This window comes from Artemia franciscana, chromosome 15 (assembly GCF_032884065.1).
Source record: "Artemia franciscana chromosome 15, ASM3288406v1, whole genome shotgun sequence".
NCBI lineage: Eukaryota > Metazoa > Arthropoda > Branchiopoda > Anostraca > Artemiidae > Artemia > Artemia franciscana.
The window spans coordinates 18,223,367-18,242,959 of NC_088877.1; the positions used below are offsets into that span (position 1 = coordinate 18,223,367).

At 36.5% G+C, this 19,593-nt stretch overlaps 1 protein-coding gene across 2 annotated transcripts in view; it reads left to right on the forward strand.

Moving 5' to 3' along the window:
- Nucleotides 1-17,917, forward strand: part of LOC136036125 (beta-ureidopropionase-like) — a 73,600-nt gene extending 55,683 nt beyond the window's left edge. Inside the window, exons 10-13 of one of the 2 annotated variants that reach the window (XM_065718144.1) lie at nt 3,266-3,383; nt 10,755-10,809; nt 12,071-12,164; nt 17,645-17,917. In XM_065718144.1, the coding sequence (XP_065574216.1) occupies nt 3,266-3,383; nt 10,755-10,809; nt 12,071-12,164; nt 17,645-17,737 (360 nt within the window). In that variant the 3' untranslated portion in view covers nt 17,738-17,917. The remainder of the gene's footprint in view (nt 1-3,265; nt 3,384-10,754; nt 10,810-12,070; nt 12,165-17,644) is intronic. The other variant, XM_065718145.1, reaches the window with a different exon arrangement.
- The last annotated feature ends 1,676 nt before the right edge of the window (nt 17,918-19,593 follow it).

The window sequence follows — 19,593 nt, forward strand, 5'->3', positions numbered from 1 at the left end:
CCAGTCAATTAAAGTTTTTTTTCAAATTATCAAATAATAGAAACAAGTTAAATTCATCTGGAATTTGCCTGGTGTGAATGATAGGGTTATGCTAATGCTAGACTGCAGGCATATGTGTGCAGTCTAACCTTAGATCTCATTTGTCTGCTGTAAAAAAGTTGTTTGAATTAGGATAAAGTAACCTTTTTTGAGAGCAGGGAGACAAGGGTATTGTGGCACTTTCTTACAGAATCGCAAATAGCTTTTTTTGAAGTCATTTCTTCTCAAACAAATATAATAATACAATTTTTTATTATGCTGGCTTTATTTGCATAATAGATGACAAACTTGCATCTCTTACCAAATTTGCATTGGGAATGATCTATGAAAAGTTTCTATTAGTTTCCAAGTACCTGGAACACTGGGTATAATAAACATTTGGCATGAGTTATTCAGATACTGATTTGTGTTTTGCCTGGAACTCTTAAATTCAGAACTAGAAGAGCAGAGTAACTGATTTTTAGTTTGATGTATATTAGAAATGTTTGATACACAAATATAAACTAGGTATTTTCTGTCAACTTAGACAACATTCAACTGCAAGACTAGCAAAGTATTTTAATGAAACGCTTGATATCATATTGGACAGGTGCTCTTTAAAAATTAAAAAAAAAAAAAAACTATGTTGCTTATCATGTAGTATAGCCAGTAAGGGACAGAGGCTCAATGTTTGTTTTGATGTTGTCTCTGTCAAATTTATAAATCTTATCCATCCCCATGAATGGATAAAGGCTTTTTAAATAGAGTATCTTATTTTGGTATATGATTTTGCTAACAGAGCAGGTGAAGATCTTCCCTACTTTTCCATTAAAGACAAGGACTTAGTCAGGGTTTATTATGTCCTCATAGTTGAAGTATCCCACAACTTCTGCATGCATACTTTCATCACCCAATTGACTTAGATGGAAATCTTCTTCCATACCATGCTGACTACTATACTATCTATTATGTCAAAATTCAAGACTTGTTTTACCTTTTTCTTGGTAACCTGTGGGCTTCTTACTTCTCACATTTTCTTTTCTTTGAATTTTTCTGTACATTTTGTCAATTGGGTTTTTAAAGTCATTTTTGCGCCTTTGATGCTGGTAGCATTTTCCTTGGTACTGGCTTTAGTCAGAATGGAGATCTTAGACATTTTGACATACAGGCCTTTCTCCTGGTAATTCTTAACACACATATTTGAGAAAGGGCCTGGTTTATTCACATCCTTGTTTTCAGGAGGATTCTAACTTGGAGGAGCTGATTCTGCATGGTCATAAAAGCTAAGGAGTTTTTCATTTGCAAACTTATTGTGGCTGAAGGGATAGGCTCCAGAAACCCTAAAAATAGACAAAATGTTTTGAAGCATAAAAACCAGTAGAAAAGCACTGCCAAGCAGATCTTCATCATTATCAGTTCTGATGAGCTGGCCAGGATGGTTAAGGACCCTCATATCAGTAGCTCTCTTATATTGAGCTGTTGGTGCTAAAAAAAAAAAAAAAAAAACTTCAAAGGCTGAAGTTTTTGACTCGTGTATAGTGGGAATGTAAGGATTACAATCCAATTTAATTAGCAAATTCCAATAATTCTAGTGATATGAATCACATGGCTGTCCGTGTACAATAGGATTTTTGAGGCAAGACTGCATTGCGTTTGCTTTTGAAAGTGTTTTAGAAATTATGTAAGGTTTCAGAAGTCATCAATCTACTTATATGAGCAGCAGCTTTTGTGCCAGTAAGTGCACCAGAGGCCATATATTTTTAAAATGAACATACAGAAAGACTATAAAGAGGGGAATTATAACACATGTAATGCTAATGGTAAAACATGTTGTTTCAAATTTACCCATCTTGGATGATGTCAGTTGACCGGCTTGATTAACAGCTTATAAAGCTATCCCTTTCTTAGGTCTCTGCGGAATCATAATGTTAGTTTTGTCTACATTTTATATAGAATTTGCAAATTTCTCCTTTTACAACACTGCTGAGTAGTTGTCAACACGCTCCCTGATTGTTGCCGGATTGAAACCTGTTGCACAATCAATGCTTGCAGCCTAGGGAGCGTGAATAGTCGCACCAAGGCATCTCAGGAATGAATAAACCAATCCACTTTGTTATTTTCCCAGTTGTCTGTAATTGTTTTCGGCTTCATTTTTGTTTATTGTTAGGCTGGAATACAGCATTGTTTTGGAGTCTATAGTACAACTTCTAGCTTTTGTGAGATAAATGATAAATCAGATAATTTATATGTACTTAATGTTTTGTCAATGGCACTACAGGTTTTGATTATCTCTGGCTTGTTACTCTTGAGTTAATTTAATGGTATTTTCCTCAATGGTTTCACCCATTTTTATCAGGCTTGCTATAGGAATGTTAGAATGCTTTGATGCTTTCTCGGCACCCCTGACAAAGCAGATTTGGCTGCAAGAAGGGCGTTGTAGGTACCCTGTAATTAATAACCTGATCACTGGTATCCATAATTCTCCTAAAATAATCTCAACAAAATCTTAGAGCATCTCCAATCCACAATTTGCATCCGCAACTTTTAATTATCAGATTCCTAACCTAAGTAGCACTCTTGTGAACTCAGCTGATCAACTATCTGTAAGTAAATGCTTCTTGCTGTCAATTCCAATTTAAGTGACTAATAGAGTGCGTGGGAACGTACCCGAGAGTCCATATTGCCCCAGTGTCCCCTTCATCTGAAATTTCCTCAGTATGAATGAAGGGTAATTTGTTGCTAGGCTACAAGCATACCTGTGTCCTCCAGCCCTAAGTCTAATGTGATTTATGTAAAAAATGTTGTTTGAAAGTTGAGTAAAGTACAATTTTTGATTGTTATAGTGCGGAATTCTGTTCTTGTTTACAGGCACAACTGTAGTCTAACTCAGGCCTGACTCCATTCTCTTTGCCTGAAGGTTTTCTGAAGTTTTGCTTTATTAACAGCAAATTCGAGAGTTTTGGCTGATGGAGGTGAATAACTAATTCTTCATAGTAGAAACACTGTTCATAATCAAAGGGCTTCAAATTGCAATTACTTTACTCTGTAATTATGAATTTGCTGTGGTTTAATTTATGACTAAGATATGGTCGGTGTATTTATAAATGAAATTAGAAGATTTTTTATTTCTATTGATGCTCTTTCTAACATGTGACTCATTTTTGCTTGCTCCTGACTGTGTCTTGTCCAACCATTTAAGTCATGCTAGTCTCTAAACTACTGCACTTGAAATTCTTATAATTTTCAGATAAACTGGAAAGAACCATGGATATTGGCACTTATCATTTTTCATATGTTTAACCTGTTTTTGGTAATACGTCTTAGGAATAGACCAGCATTTCAAATTTCTCATTTTTTGTCTTTATGTAAGTTGTCTTTGTCTCTTAGTATTATGTTCTTTTGTGTTTTAATTTTGCTTAGTTTCTAAAATGTTTCACTTACTCCAAAAAGCTCTTTTCTAAAATCTTAGCTCAGTTTCTAAAATGTTTTACTTGCCCCAAAAAGCTCTTTGTATTCAAAATCAGCCACAACCTGGAATTTTGTGTTAGCGTTGTTTTCCTGGTCCAGATAGTGTTCCTGAAAATCAACAAAATCATCACATAAATAAGTTGTTGGTATAAGTGCTTATTTAACCAATATAAGGGTACTGCTATAATTTTTTTTTATGTCACTTGGTATTTACTATGTGACTTATAGCAATCACAATTTCTGTTGGTTTGTCTATCGGTCCTGGTTTTGCTAGTTTGGGCTAGGACGAGGAAATTTGGTAGGTGTATCAGGGACCAGACCATATTAAATTAGAAATAGTCGTTTCACCAATTCAACCATCTGAGGGGGGGAGTGTGGGGTGGTTTCTTTGTAAAAATAAAAAAATGAGGTATTTTTAACTTACAAACAAGTGATCAGATCTTAACAAAATTTGATACTTAGGAGAATATTGTGTCTCGGAGCTCTTATTTTAAATTCCCACCAGATCTGGTGACTTTGGGGGAGTTGGAGGGGGGAACCTGAAATCTTGGAAAACGCTTAGAGTGGAGAACTTGGGATGCAATTTGTTGGGAAAAATAAGCACAACTCCTAGATACTTGATTGACATAACTGGAACGGATCTTCTCTCTTTGGGGGGGGTAATTCAGAAAAATTAGAAATAATGAAGTATTTTGAACTTACAAACGAGTAATCGGATCTTAATGAAATTTGAAATTTAAAAGAACCTCGTAACTCAGACCTCTTATTTTAAATCTCGACCGGATCCAGTGTCATTGGGGGGAGTTGGGGAGGGGGGAAACAAGCACAAGTCCTAGATACGTGATTGACATAACCGAACCAGATCCGCTCTCTTTGGGGGAGTTGGGGGCCTAATTCGGTAATTCAGAAAAATTAGAAAAACATGAGGTATTTTTAACTTATAAATAGGTGATTGGATCCTAATGAAATTTGAAATTTAGAAGGACCTCGTGTCTCAGAGCTATTGTTTTAAACCCTGACCGGATCTGGTGACATTGGGGGGAGTTGGAGGAGGAAACCGGAAATCTTGGAAAACGCTTAGAGTGGAGAGATCGTGATGATAGTTGATGGGGAGAATAAGCACAGGTCCTAGATACGTGATTGACATAACTAAACCGAATTGGCTCTCTTTGGGGGAGCTTGGGGGGGATTAAGTCGGAAAAATAGGAAAAATGAGGTATTTTTAACTTATTAACGGGTGATCAGACCTTAATGAAATTTGATATTTAGAAAGACCTTGTGTCTCAGAACTCTTATTTCAAATCCCGACTGCATCCGATGACACTGAGAGGAATTGGAGGGGGAAACCTGAAATCTTGGAAAACACTTAGAGTGTAGAGATCAGGATGAAACTTAGTGGGAAGAATAAGCACATGTCCTAGATACGTTATTGACATTGCTGGACCGGATCCTCTCTCTTTTGGGGGAATCGTGGGGGGGGATTTGCTAGTTTGGGCACTTCCAGATAGGCTAGAACAATGAAAGCTGGCAAGCGTATCAGGGACCAGACTATATTAAATTAGAAATAGTCTCTTCCCTGGTTCGACCATCTTGGGGGGAGCGAACAAATGAGTTAGACGAGGAGAATTTTATTTGCCGATAAAGCAAATAATTGTTCTTCTTAAGTATGGCTTGTTGTCTAGGGGTATGATTCTCACTTAGGGTGCGAGAGGTCTAAGGTTCAAATTCGGCCACCGAAACCGGAGATCATGGAAAACGCTTAGAGTGTAGAGATTGAGATGAAACTTGGTGGGAAGAATAAGCGCATGTCCTAGACACGTTATTGACATTGCCGGATCCGATCTGCTCTCTTTTGGGGGAGTTGTGGGGGTATTTGCTAGTTTGGGCACTTCCAGATAGGCTAGAACAATGAAAGTTGGCAGGTGTATCAGGGATCAGACTAGATTCAATTAGAAATAGTCTCTTCCCCGATTCGACCATCTGGGGGGGGGGGGGGAGCGAGCAAATGAGATAGATGAGAAGAATTTTATTTGCCGATAAAACAAATAATTGTTCTTCTTAAGTATGGCTTGTGGTCTAGGGGTATGATTCTCGCTTAGGGTGCGAGAGGTCAAAGGTTCGAATTCTGGCCACTGAATATTTTACATGAAGAAGATCCGAAACTAGATACGTGATTAATATAGCGATCACTGAAAGTTGGCCGGCGTATCAGGGACTCCACCATATTAAATTAGAAATTATTGCTATCCCGATTTGACCATCTGGGGGGGGGGGGAATGGAAGGACGGATAATTTGGAAAAATTAGAAAAAAATAGGTATTTTTAACCTACGAACGGGTAATTAGATCGTAGGGAAATTTGATTTTTAAAAGGACTTCGTGTCTCAGAGCTCTTATGTTAAATCTCGACCGCATCAGGTGACATTGGGGGAATTGGAGGGGGAAACCGGAGATCTTGGAAAACGCTTAGAGTGTAGAGATTGGTATGAAACTTGGTGGGAAGAATAAACGCATGTCCTAGATACGTGATTGACATAACTAAACCGAATTGGCTCTCTTTGGGGAAGCTTGGGGGGGTTAAGTCGGAAAAATAGGAAAAATGAGGTATTTTTAACTTATTAACGGGTGATCAGACCTTAATGAAATTTGATATTTAGAAAGACCTTGTGTCTCAGAACTCTTATTTCAAATCCCGACTGCATCCGATGACACTGAGAGGAGTTGGAGGGGGAAACCTGAAATCTTGGAAAACACTTAGAGTGTAGAGATCAGGATGAAACTTAGTGGGAAGAATAAGCACATGTCTTAGATACGTTATTGACATTGCTGGACCGGATCCTCTCTCTTTTGGGGGAATCGTGGGGGGGGATTTGCTAGTTTGGGCACTTCCAGATAGGCTAGAACAATGAAAGCTGGCAAGCGTATCAGGGACCAGACTATATTAAATTAGAAATAGTCTCTTCCCTGGTTCGACCATCTTGGGGGGAGCGAACAAATGAGTTAGACGAGGAGAATTTTATTTGCCGATAAAGCAAATAATTGTTCTTCTTAAGTATGGCTTGTTGTCTAGGGGTATGATTCTCGCTTAGGGTGCGAGAGGTCTAAGGTTCAAATTCGGCCACTGAAACCGGAGATCTTGGAAAACGCTTAGAGTGTAGAGATTGAGATGAAACTTGGTGGGAAGAATAAGCGCATGTCCTAGACACGTTATTGACATTGCCGGATCCGATCTGCTCTCTTTTGGGGGAGTTGTGGGGGTATTTGCTAGTTTGGGCACTTCCAGATAGGCTAGAACAATGAAAGTTGGCAGGTGTATCAGGGACCAGACTAGATTCAATTAGAAATAGTCTCTTCCCCGATTCGACCATCTGGGGGGGGGGGGGCTGGGAGCGAGCAAATGAGATAGATGAGAAGAATTTTATTTGCCGATAAAACAAATAATTGTTCTTCTTAAGTATGGCTTGTGGTCTAGGGGTATGATTCTCGCTTAGGGTGCGAGAGGTCAAAGGTTCGAATTCTGGCCACTGAATATTTTACATGAAGAAGATCCGAAACTAGATACGTGATTAATATAGCGATCACTGAGAATTGGCCGGCGTATCAGGGACTCCACCATATTAAATTAGAAATTATTGCTATCCCGATCTGACCATCTGGGGAGGGAATGGAAGGACGGATAATTTGGAAAAATTAGAAAAAAATAGGTATTTTTAACCTACGAACGGGTAATTAGATCGTAGGGAAATTTGATTTTTAAAAGGACTTCGTGTCTCAGAGCTTTTATGTTAAATCTCGACCGCATCAGGTGACATTGGGGGAATTGGAGGGGGAAACCGGAGATCTTGGAAAACGCTTAGAGTGTAGAGATTGGGATGAAACTTGGTGGGAAGAATAAACGCATGTCCTAGATACGTTATTGACATTGCCGGACCGGATCCGCTCTCTTTTGGGGGAGTTGTGGGGGGATTTGCTAGTTTGGGCACTTCCAGATAGGCTAGAATGATGAAAGTTGGCAGGTGTATCAGGGACCAGACTAGATTAAATTAGAAATAGTCTTTTCCCCGATTTGAACATTTGGGGGGGAGCGAGCGAATGAGATAGATGAGAAGAATTTTATTTTCCAATAAAACAAATTATTGTTCTTTTTAAGCATGGCTTATGATCGATGGGTATGATATTCGCTTAGGGTGCGAGAGGTCTCAGGTTCGAATCCCGGCCACCGAATTTTTTACATGAAGAAGATCCGTAGCTAGATATGTGATTAATATAGCGATCGCTGAAAGTTGGCAGGTATCTGAGCATCTGGGGGGGGGGAGACGGTTAATTCGGAAAAATTAGAAAAAATGAGGTATTTTTAACTTGCAAACGGGTTACCGGATCTTAATGAAATTTGATATTTAGAAGCACCTTGTGTCTCAGAGCTCTTATTTTAATTCCCAAATGGATCCAGTTACATTGGGGGGAGTTTGAGGGGAAACCAGAAATATTGGAAAACGTTTAGAGTGGAGCGATCGTAATGGAACTTGGTGAGAAGAAGCTCTTGGCTCTTCCGACCTCGTCATAAGTGCCATTTGAGCTCTTGGCTCTTGTTTTTTTTGGAGGAGGGAGGTTGTAATTGCAAGTGAAGGTAGTTATGCCTTAAAACCTACTTTTTTTCAAATAATGTATAACTTGAACCGCACATGCCTTTTATCTATTCTAGGGAAGGGGAGGTGGTAAATCCTTTGCTTCCCTTGTTAAAAATCTTGTAACTTTTCAAAAATAAATAACGTCATTATCAACTTCCGAAAAACAATATATTTACTCCTCTCTCCAGATCTGCGACTGTGCGTGAATATATTAAATAAACATCACTGTGAAGCAGTTACATTGTAATAAGAAATATTTTCCAAAAATAACAAGTTGGCTATTAGATTTGCTTTTCATCTTAGTAGTATAACAGTTTTGGATACAGGAAGCATTCATTTGGTAAGTATAAGCATGGACAATCGAACAACAAGTGAAATCTAACGCATTTAAATTACCAGAAACGAAAAAAGCAGACAAAACGTCAGTAATTATTTTCACACAAAATTCGCCAAAACTTGAATGTCCAATTAATAAACACACTCGGTGCTGACCGGGGGTTTCAAATTTCAAGTAAAACAAAACATTGTCTTGTCAAATAAGGTAAAATCCTGGCCCTTCCTAAGTTTGTATCCATTTCATGAAATATGACATGCTGAATGTTACTTTTACCTAATGTAAAATAGGCAAAATTATGCCTATAAAGTTCAAATAATTACTCACAAAAAGAAATTTTTGTAGTCTCTTTGTTCAATTTTGACCTTAAATTTGGAGCAAATGAAGTGTAATTAAAATTGTCTTCTTTTTTTCTTGTCACTTTCATTTCACTTTCCTGTACAGTTTTAACCAAAATCTGAGTTGTTTTTTCAATAGCATTGTGAATAATTTTTTTCATAGATAGTTATTACCACTATATGGTAATGGATGATAGGATGGATCTGGAGGAGGTGGATTACCCCCTCCTCTATTGTTAAAAATAATAGTTTTTGTCTCTTCAATACAAAAGATCAAAACTTGTCTGCTAATAAAACTATCATTGTTTTTAAAAAAAATGTGTGCTGAGCTTGTTGTTCATTGTCTTTTAATGTGAACTCGGCAGTTAAGAAAATGATAAACATTACTTGCTGCTAATCGGTTTCATATAAATTAGAAATATCAGACGTTCATCTTCAAACATTTATTGTCCATAATATGCTCCCCTTGGTACCCCCAAGTCAAAATTTCACATCTACTTGATCCCCCATCCAGTATTACCTTAAAGTTTCAGCTGGTGCCTTAATCCTTTATTTTGTACCCATAGCCCTACCTGTGATACTGCAAATTCACCCTTTTGATAACCTGGATGCGAGTAGTGCCTTTTGATCTAGTTCAACTTCACTTTCACCATTCCCTAAAAGTTTAAACTTAATGCCTTTAGCTGTTCATAAAATATTGCAGATGTTCTCTTATTTAGACATGGACGCATTTAGTTAGACATAGGACGCATGTTATGGTTTAGTTCAATGTCGCCTTCAACTTTCCTTGTAAATCTCAACTTAATATTCTTGGCTGATCCTGATATATTACAGGAACCTCATTTTGAAAACCAAGATGCTCATGAAATCTTCAGATTTAGTCCAGCAACCCCCTCAACATTCCCTGGAAGTTTCAACTTAATACCCCAAGCCGTTTGAAAGATGGCAAGAGATTTGCAGTTTTGACAGCCTGAATATACTTGGTATCTTTGGATTTAGTATAAAAACCCACTCAAAATTCCCTGGAAGCTTCAACTTAATGCCCTTAGCCATTCCTGAGATATTGCATATTCTTCCTTTTGATGACCTATGTATGGTGTCTCTTGATTTAGTTCAGCATCCTCTTCAAAATCCCCTGTAAGTTTCAGCTTGATACCACTAGCCATTCCTGAGATATTAACTATATGTCTTTTCGATAACCAGATGCACATTTTAGTTTCGTTCAGTATTCCCTACAACTTTCTCTTAAGGTTTCAACTTAAACTCTTAAACGTTGTAGATACATTGCAGTTCCACCATTTTGACAACCTTGCTCCAATTAATGTCTTTTGATTTAGTTCAATATCCCCCTCAACGTTTCCTGCAAGTTTTACCTTAATATCCTTAGCTGTTCCTAAGATATTTCAGATTTGCTCTTTTGACAATTTATTTCCTTCTTTTTTCTATTTGTACTCTTTCTCTCTTTAATGTTTTCCATTTTTCTTCCTTTGAATTTCTACATTATTAGGCTACTGTTTATTCTTGGACCTCTATTGGTTCTTCTAGTCTTTAGACTATTGTTCTTTTTGTTTGTTAATCCGTACATGCTTTGCTTTAGTTAAAAGCTAGGAGAACTGTATAGGGTGTCATAGGGTATTTCATAAAAATATGTAATCCCTTACCTTCGCTAAAAAAAAGGTTTCGATGCTGTGTCCCTGGCTACGCCTCTGATTTAATTCTAGAATGAACTAGGATAATTATTATGTTTTTTTGTGCGTTTATGCCAAAAGATATTTTCATCTTGACTACAAAACAAAGGTTACATTGCTATATCGCTGGCTACGCCTCTGATTTAAAGATGGAATTCTAGGATTATTACTATGGTTTTTGTGCATTTGTATGAAATAAAGCCAATTTAGAAGAAAGTTAGATCGAATTTAAAGTTAAAGTGATGGTTTGCGATGTCTTATTGATATATATTGTCTTTCAGTGTTTCTTGTGGCTTGTGCTGAGAAACTGAATGAAATTGCCGCAAGAAATTGGAGGTATTTAAATATTTATTGATATTTCTACATGTGATCGCCAGTAATTTCAATTTAAGAGTAATTTCAGTTCAACCTCAAATTTTCATTTTCTTGGGGGGAGGGTGTTGAATTGCTGAGGAGATCTATTTTTATACAACCACATGTGATTCTCGAATTATATATTAGCCCTATCCCCTGGGATAGTCGTATAAAGAACAAACGTCGATGTCAAATGAAGATAAAACTTGAATAAATAGCACAGGGAATAAGGTTTAAGGTTATACGTGCCAATGCAGGGCACGTATAGCAAATGGGGCTACCGAGTAGAGGGTGGTGGGGATAGCAACTGGCAATCATTCATTGTATTACTGTTAATAGACAATATATTCTTGAAAAATTTTATCAAAATGAAATCACAGATAACAAAATTGGAAGAATAAAGATATCTCGGAAAATAACTGCTGAACAGTCTCCAGTGCAAAACAAAGCTTGAAAAATCGAAAAAAAAAATGAATAACAGAAAAACTAAAAATGAAATTCCTGAACCAAGCAAATATAAAAAAAAGGAGTCAGGAGAAATACAAATAAATTAAAATAGCCGTATATATACAAATGTATAAAAGAAGCCGAAGCTTTAAACTAAAAGAAGACAGACAATGAAAAAACAAAACTCGAAAGTCACCGTACTTGAGAGTCCTTTATTCTCGGCATAATTTAGTAAGTTGGGTGTTACTTCATGTGCAATAATTTTAAATCGTGCGCTCCTAATTTGTCTGACGCTGTGCGTACCTTTTGAAACAGCCTAAATTATTGTGTGTTCTGTTTACTCTTTCCGTCTTCTATGCTTGTTTGTTGTTTTTTTTTTAATATGTAGTCGTTTTGATTGGAATTGAATACCTTGCTTGCAGAAAATCCTCAAATGATGTATTAAGAGTTCACAAAAAAATATTTAGGAGGGGGAGGAGGGATTTAGTGCCTAGGGGGAAAATGTGCGGCTGTATAAAACTCAGGTAGATACATGGGGCGGTTGTTACTACTCCCAATAGGTAAGTTGCAGCTTTAAATTCATCTAGAATTATCTGTCGTGCAAATATGAGGTTACCAGCTTTTTAGGCAGTCACCACTTTGTGTGCTTATACCCTATACCATACATATTTTGTATGTTTATTTTTTACATATTTTTTTAAGAATAAGCTCTATTCTTTTGCTTACTTTTGGGGTAATAAACAATAAGAAAAGAAAACAGTTTAGTGTATACTTACAATATTTTTTTTATTTATAGTCTGTTTTCAAAGGAGCAGTATTTTGACAGCAATGGGATGTTCATTTCAATTGTTTTGGCCATGCCTTTGTGTTTGTGCTCCCTGTTTATTATCGTAAGTTATCGATATACTGCTCATACCATCTCTCTCTTTCTTTATTTATTTATTTCTCAAGGGATCTCACCATACATCTATAGCCTAACGCTCATTGAAAAATAGGTTCTCTTTGCAACCTCTGAATTTAATGTAAAATTGAGTAAAAAAAGAAAACTAGCGCTTTTCTGAAAGCTAGTCTTTCGTGAGTTTTTTAGAGAGTTAAAATTATGTTATAAGAAATCATTCATTTCATGACCGATAAAAGACTTTGAGAGCATCAAGAATTGTTCTTTTACTTTCTGCAGCCCAGTGAAGGATGTTTCCTATTTCAAAGGCAATCTTTGATTACACAATTCGAATTTAACATGCTTTCAGAATTTATACCATGCAAGTTTTGATAGTGCTCTTAGAGCTATATACTTGATAGAGCCCTTTGGGCGTTCTACCAAAGGTCCCTTAAATGTGAGGTAGGGTGTTACTCCCCTGTACATCCCCTGTTTTTTCACATTTAAGTTTAATATTCGTATAACAATAACAATATTATGGGAATGGTAATCATCCCTTAAAAAGTCTACTCCTCAAAATATTTATTTGGAGGAGGGGGTCTGAAATATCAAAGACAAATTATACGGTTATTTCTGAGGTTTTCAGGGTGCGTGCTTTTAACAAAACTTTTTTTTTATAAAATGTCTCCTATTGACATTGTCAGGGGGGCCAGGGGATCAATGCCCTCTGCAGAACAAAAAGACATTTAAAAATGCTTATAAATAGGAAAATAAGAGATAATTACTTTCAAATTTTCGTAAAGACAAAGTCCTGGTAGTACTTGCCCCCTTCCACTCTTGGGATACTTCCTGGAGGCAGTCATAATGCTCGTCCACCTCTCCACCATTTAGCAAGGTAAGCACATAAATGTAGTCTTTTATGTCACACATAGAACTTTTGTGCAATAAGAGGGTAGCTAACATTGATATTACAGACTTGGTTCAAAATAATTATAAGGAATGAAGGTAGATTGCTTTTCAATTTTCCCTTTTAAACTTCCTTCTATGTTTATGTGAAGGTCCCCTTCCAGAAGCAAGAAGACTTTTAAAAATGTACATAAAGAGGAAACTTACAAATATTCTTATTCTAATTTTGGCAGCTCCTAAAAGCTTTTTCTCTGCCTTGCTTGGGAGATTTCCCTACATCATAAAAAGTGAAATTAATATTCATTAAAGAAACTAAATACAGTGAAATCGTGTGAAGAAAAATTGAAAAACAGCAAATAACCTCGCCATAAATTAGGAGTCCGTGTTTTCGTTTGACAAAAAATTTAAAATCTGCGATACCTGTGCCATAAAACTAGAAAATCAGTGAAAACTCTAGGACAAAACTGAAACAGGCGAAAAAAAACTCGACAAAAATTGAAAATCTTGAAAAACAGCAAAAAGCCTGGGCAAAAATTGGAAATTTGCGAAAACAGTTTTACAACAAAAACTGATAATCTTTACAACCTTAGAACAAAGCTGAAATTGGCAGAAACAAAAACTCAAAAATGGTGAAAATTTTTCCTATCTAAAACATTTTAATTTAAAACTTCATGACTGAAATTGAAAACAGCAAAAACACTTTTAAAAAATTATAAATCGGGGTAAAAATTGAAAAGGTGACATTTACCCAAAAAACTTGACTTTTTCGCTTTAGAAATAAGGGAATTTGATTCATCAACTGCTCTCTTAACGAGTTTCTGAAAATAGCATTGCAATAAGTTAATTTCTCCGTGTTTCTTCACGATGTCTCTGTTTCTTCACTCCCTACTTCAAGTTTCTCTGTTTAAATTTTATCATTTCAATTCTTTCAGTTTTTGTTCTAAAATTTTGAAGATTTAATATTTTTGTCGAGGGTTTTTTGCTATTTTTTAAATGTTTTTGGTAAGGCTTGAAATTGCAGTATTTTTAGATGACAATTTTTACCATTTTTAATTTTGTCGTGCGAAAACACAGATTTCTAATTTTTATTCAAGGATGTTATATTTTTTCAGGTTTTCTCGCCTGTTTCAGTTTTGTCAAAGATTTCCAATTTTGTCGCAAAGTTTTTGCAGATTTCCAGTTTTGTCGTAAAGTTTTTGCAGATTTCCAATTTTGTTGTAAAATTCTTGCATGTTTCTAATTTTTGTTGAATGAAAACATAGTTTTCAAATTTTTGTCGAGCGAAAACACAGATTTCAAACTTTTATCGAGTAATTTTTGTTCATGCGACATCGGTATATTTGGTTTCTTTATTGGATTGTGGTGCATCAATTTCTGGTTTTATGGTCTATTTTTGACTAGCTTTTTTTGTGGAGTGATACTGATAAATTTCTTGATAAATGAAGGGCATTGGTAAATATCTCAAAAGCATTTCTCTCACTTAAATGAGTGTGATAATGACAAAAATATATTATAATATTATTATACAAAAATAGAATAAATGTTCGCTCTTGCAGGATCAAAGTGAAATAGTCATTTTCCAGGTAAATTGCAGGTCTGTAGTACCCTTTTTGAAAATCAGCTAAATCTGATCAAATATTTTAAATACAATTTGCAACTGTAAACCCTTTCTCTAGTATGAAGCTTCATATGCTTGGATATGTAATTACTAAAAAAGAAATGCTTATCACGTAGTGAAGGCGCTAAATACGAGGAGGAGGTGCTACTGTTTATCTACAGAGCCACACACCATATTCATGCCTAAATATACCAGATTCTGCAGGCGAATAAGCTGTGGGTTAGGGTGACCCTCCCAGATAAGTCCATGATTGTTGGTACCTTGTATAATCCTCCAACTTGCCATATCACTAACTACATTGAAGTCCGACTCGAATACTTACAGGGCAAGTATGCCATTATCCCCCATGGAGACCTCAACGTCTATCATAGCGTGTGGCTTCGCAGCAAAAATATGGCTAAGGAAGGGTCGGACTTGTATGATTTATTTATCTCTTATGGGCAGAAACAATTTGTCGATTCCGAGACGTATCAAGGTCCAGACGGATCATTTTATATTGACCTCTTCCTTACAGATCATACTGATTCATTTAAGGTAGATGCTCATGCTTTGACGTGACAACAATGCCGTCATTGTATGTGGAAACCTTCGTATCCCGCCTCCAATAAAGCATGAGCGAACAATCTGGCAATACAATAGAGATGATTGGGACGGTTTAAGAAACACTCTTCGTTCTCAGCAGTGGAGAGCCTTCCTCCTTGAAGGCCCAGAGGAAGCTGCAGTGTAGTGCCGTTAAGTCATAGTTGACTCTGTCGAAAAACATATCCCTTCAAAGCGGATCCCGGTGTTCATTAAGGACAAACCTTCGTTTGACGCCCAGTATAAGAAGGCTATCCGAGCATAGCAAAAGGTACACAAGCGATGGCTCCTTTAGAGCGAAGAGGACAGAATTGAATTCTTCAACACGCGCAAAGTTGCAGTTCGTGCGATTCGGCAGTCCCGGTTTCAGTACAAGGAGAAATTTGCCACCAAGCTTCGATATGCTTCGGCAATGAGTTGGTGGAGAATTTTGAAGGAGGCTTTATCGTCGTCCAAAGGGACTTCCTATTCCTTCACACAGTAAAAGGCTGAAGCTCTTGGCGATTTCTCAAATCTGGACGACGACGGCAGAGAAGTGCCAAATTTCTCCATCCGAGCCAATGCCATCCTGGATCGTGTGAATATTTCGCTCCCAAGATCCTTCACAATTCGCGGTATGTTGGTGTGACCAAAGCCGCAGATCCTGACAACATACCAAATGGTGTCCTACAATCCTGCAGTGCTGAACTAGCTGAATCTTTTTCATTGCTTTTCCGGATATACTTTCGTTCCAGAACCTTCCCACAATCATGGAAGTCCGTCCATGTTATGCTTACCTTAAAGCCAGATGTCGATCAAAGGAACGTTGGCTCCTATAGATCTATTAGCCTCTTCTCATGCGTTGGCAAAGTCTATTAGGGCGTCTCCAATAAAACATTTCTTGGAATCAAATGACCTTTTAGGCGATCACCAATATGGATTCCGTCGAAAATGCTCAACATTAGACTGCCTAGTGGCCCAGCATCGGGAGAGGATCGAACTTCTGGCAATGGGTAACGACATTAAGGTATTGTCATTCGACATTGCCAAAGCTTTCGACAGAGTGTGTCACCGTGGCCTGCTAAAGAAACTCCAAGCGTACGGTGTTCGTGGATGTCTGTTAAAGTGATTGACAGCTTTCTTTCTGATCGTTCCCTGCGGGTTGTCATCGACGAATTTATTTCTTGCGAATATTCAATGAAAGCAGGGGCTCCCCATGACAGTGTCTTGAAACCCACGCTTTTCATCATCTACATAAACGACATGGGAGACAACCTCGCAAGCCCACTACATTACTTTGCCGACGATACCACGACACACTCAACCGCCCTTTCTTAAAAATCTTTTTAAAATTGAGAAAACTCCGTTGGCACCCCTCCAGAAGGTACGGAATAGAAAAAATAGGGCGGTTTTTCAGCGTTAACTCTTCAGTAGTTCCATTACTTCGTTTTTGGTATAGTAAATTTGACTAAAGTCAAGTTCGGGGTTTTCAGAGAATATTCCTGTCAGATCTGGTATCGGCAGGGGTGAGTGTTGCACCTTATCTCTTCAATGCTTGTATTCACAATGGGCTCGCGAGAATTGGGCCTACGTTTCTCTTTGGTTCTTTTGACGCATCGTATATTGCTTGTACCGATGATCTTTTGGTTATAAGCCGTTCTAAAATCAGATTAGTGTCCTTCGTTAAATTGATTTCCCAGATGTTTTTGTGTATCAGTCTTTCACCGAATATAGAGAAGTGGGAATATTTAATTTTCAATTCAAGTCTGTTTCTGAAATCTTGAATTGTGGTCTTTTTCCATTCGTTTTGTTTCACAGACACGGTGGTGTATTTCAGCCCTGCATACTCAGATTCTTAGAGATGTTAAAAAGAAAGCTTAAGGTTCTCCAAACCGCAGGCAATACTCTTGGAAGGGTCTTACTAGTACTAAATTATATTTAAGTTTCGTTATCAATCTGTTTTGCTTCTACGGGGCTTTACCCACTGAAAAAGAAAGATCTGCAAGAGATTCGCATACTTTTATTTTAGATATTGTAAATTTTTGCTTTACCTTCTGAGTTCGTATCGTAAATCCGCTATTGCTTGACGATATAGTGTGACTGATTTACTTTCATCTTTTTAGTCTTCAATTACCAAGCTGAAAGAACATGTGTTTTTTCATTAGGCCCTCTTCCCAATTTAATCCATCTGCTGTACTAGAAAGTGCGATTTCTGACGTACTATTCTTGTTTTTTTGTTTTTTTTTTTTTGTTTATGTTATTTAACTCCACTTGTATTGCTGTATAGTGGATCAGAAATAAATTATTATTATTATTAAATCTTGGCCATGTCCACGTGCTTTAAAATTCAAAGTCCTTCTATTCTTATTTAGCCTTCCTTTTTCTTACATGTGTTGATGTTTTTCTTTTAGATTAACTGGCTATATCAGACGAGTCAGCTGCTTATAGTTGTTAAGCGGAAGGAGCTAGTAAGTTCTCACAATGTGAAAGTCAAAGAAGGCTGATCGAAACGATCAGTCGGTGATATGCAAACAGTCGATGTCTCAACAATGTCAAGCATCTCCTGAAGAAAATTTCTCACTTTTTATCTCATCCTTTTCAATAATAATTTGATGTGTAATCTCACTATTTTTCTTTTATTGAATGCAATGCAGATTGGTAAAATTAAAAGATTGCACTTGTAACTATAATTATTCCACTGAAGTAGCATAAGCCTATAGCTCACCCCCCCCCCCAGTAGTAATTACCAAAAGATAAATTTTCTGAGGTCTTTCCTTTTTCATTAAAATACTACGACCACCATGAGGTTGGCACTCGAGACTGCACGAAGCCAGAGAGGCACGTTGTCTAGTTTCTCCAAGAAATCTCATATTTTAAATTTCAAGATAAATTTCTATAATCTGTACGTTACTATCAAATTAAAAATTAAATGAGTCGTGCAATGATTAAGCTATATCCAACATTATTATTCTATATTTTCTCCGGTTTATAGTACCAAACCGTTTCAAGGTAGGTGAAACTGAATTTCATTCTTTTTATTTTACAAGTTTTTAAGCAAAGACAGAAAATGAAGCATTTTAGTAAAACTTGAAAGACTTCTCAATCCACCCAAGATCTAACTGTGTTTTTTCTCAGATTTATAAGATTAATATTGGAACTGAGTTGTTTTTCTTTGTCAAAAAGCGATTTAAGAAAAGGTAATTGCCTATCCCCAATTTTCACTTCTATCATGCTTGGGAATTCTCTTCACGAAAGTTTAAAAATCTTGATAGCTTTTCGTCCCTTAAAATAAACGTTCTTGCAATTTTTTGAAATTTTTCTCCCGTATTAATTTTCAAATTTAGTTTTATTTGGGTTCTCTATGATTTATTCTCTGTATTTATCTTCTTTCGTTTTTATAATATCGTCGATTTTTCTTTCTTTTTTTAATAAAAATTTAATCAAATGAAATTAATACAGTTTCTCGAGAGCTTCTCATCAGTTAAAATATAGATCCTTACAGCATAAGGAAATATCCCTCCCTTAATAACTTTCAAATTTATTTTAATTTAGTGTCTCTATGATTTATTAACTGTTTTTGTTCACTTCCGTTACATTACCGTCTTTATTTTCACCTTTTTTCGGCATTAACTTGGTCTGTCTGCTTGTTTGTTTACTTTTCAATTTTTTTCTCATCTTCGTTTTGCTTTTTGGCTCACAAGCTATGCTTAGTCGAAGTTAAGTAACTGATAATGTTTCTTTTTAAATAAATAAATTGATTGATTGATAAGAGAAAGTGCTCAAGAATACAGAACGCCACAATTAGCTGTAATGAACCCCATCTAGTATTCCCGTTTTAATCGACCTCTCATCCAATTGCTATTTTATTTGCTGTTTTAGCTTCTTTTTTTTCTAGAAAAATAACACTTTGAAAAAAGTATAGCTCTAACAAACAAAACATTCTACTATCAGTTATGACCCCATAGAGTTAATAACAAAGAAAAATAGGAATATTCATTCGGAAATCTGTATCTCCTGCCTTTTTAAACGTTCATTAAGAAGAGTGGGGCCTTCCCACCACATTTTTTTTTTTACGGGGGAGTCGAAAGAGGGGATGGCAAAAAAAGGCTTCTTTGAGCAAAGCTCTGATGTAAAAAAAAAATCATGACAAAGGAGATGGGAATTTAGAGGCACCCAGGGGACACTTGCTCGAAGATGATCCTGCTAAATATTTTTTAAAGTTCAAGGGAAAATTCAACTTAGATCCAATGTATGGTTCCTTTTTTAATGCAAGACCCCCCTCCAGAATCAACACAATCTATGTATTTTATTATCATAAAAAAAGAGATTTTAGCAGTTAGACCCCCCCCCTCTTCTTAAC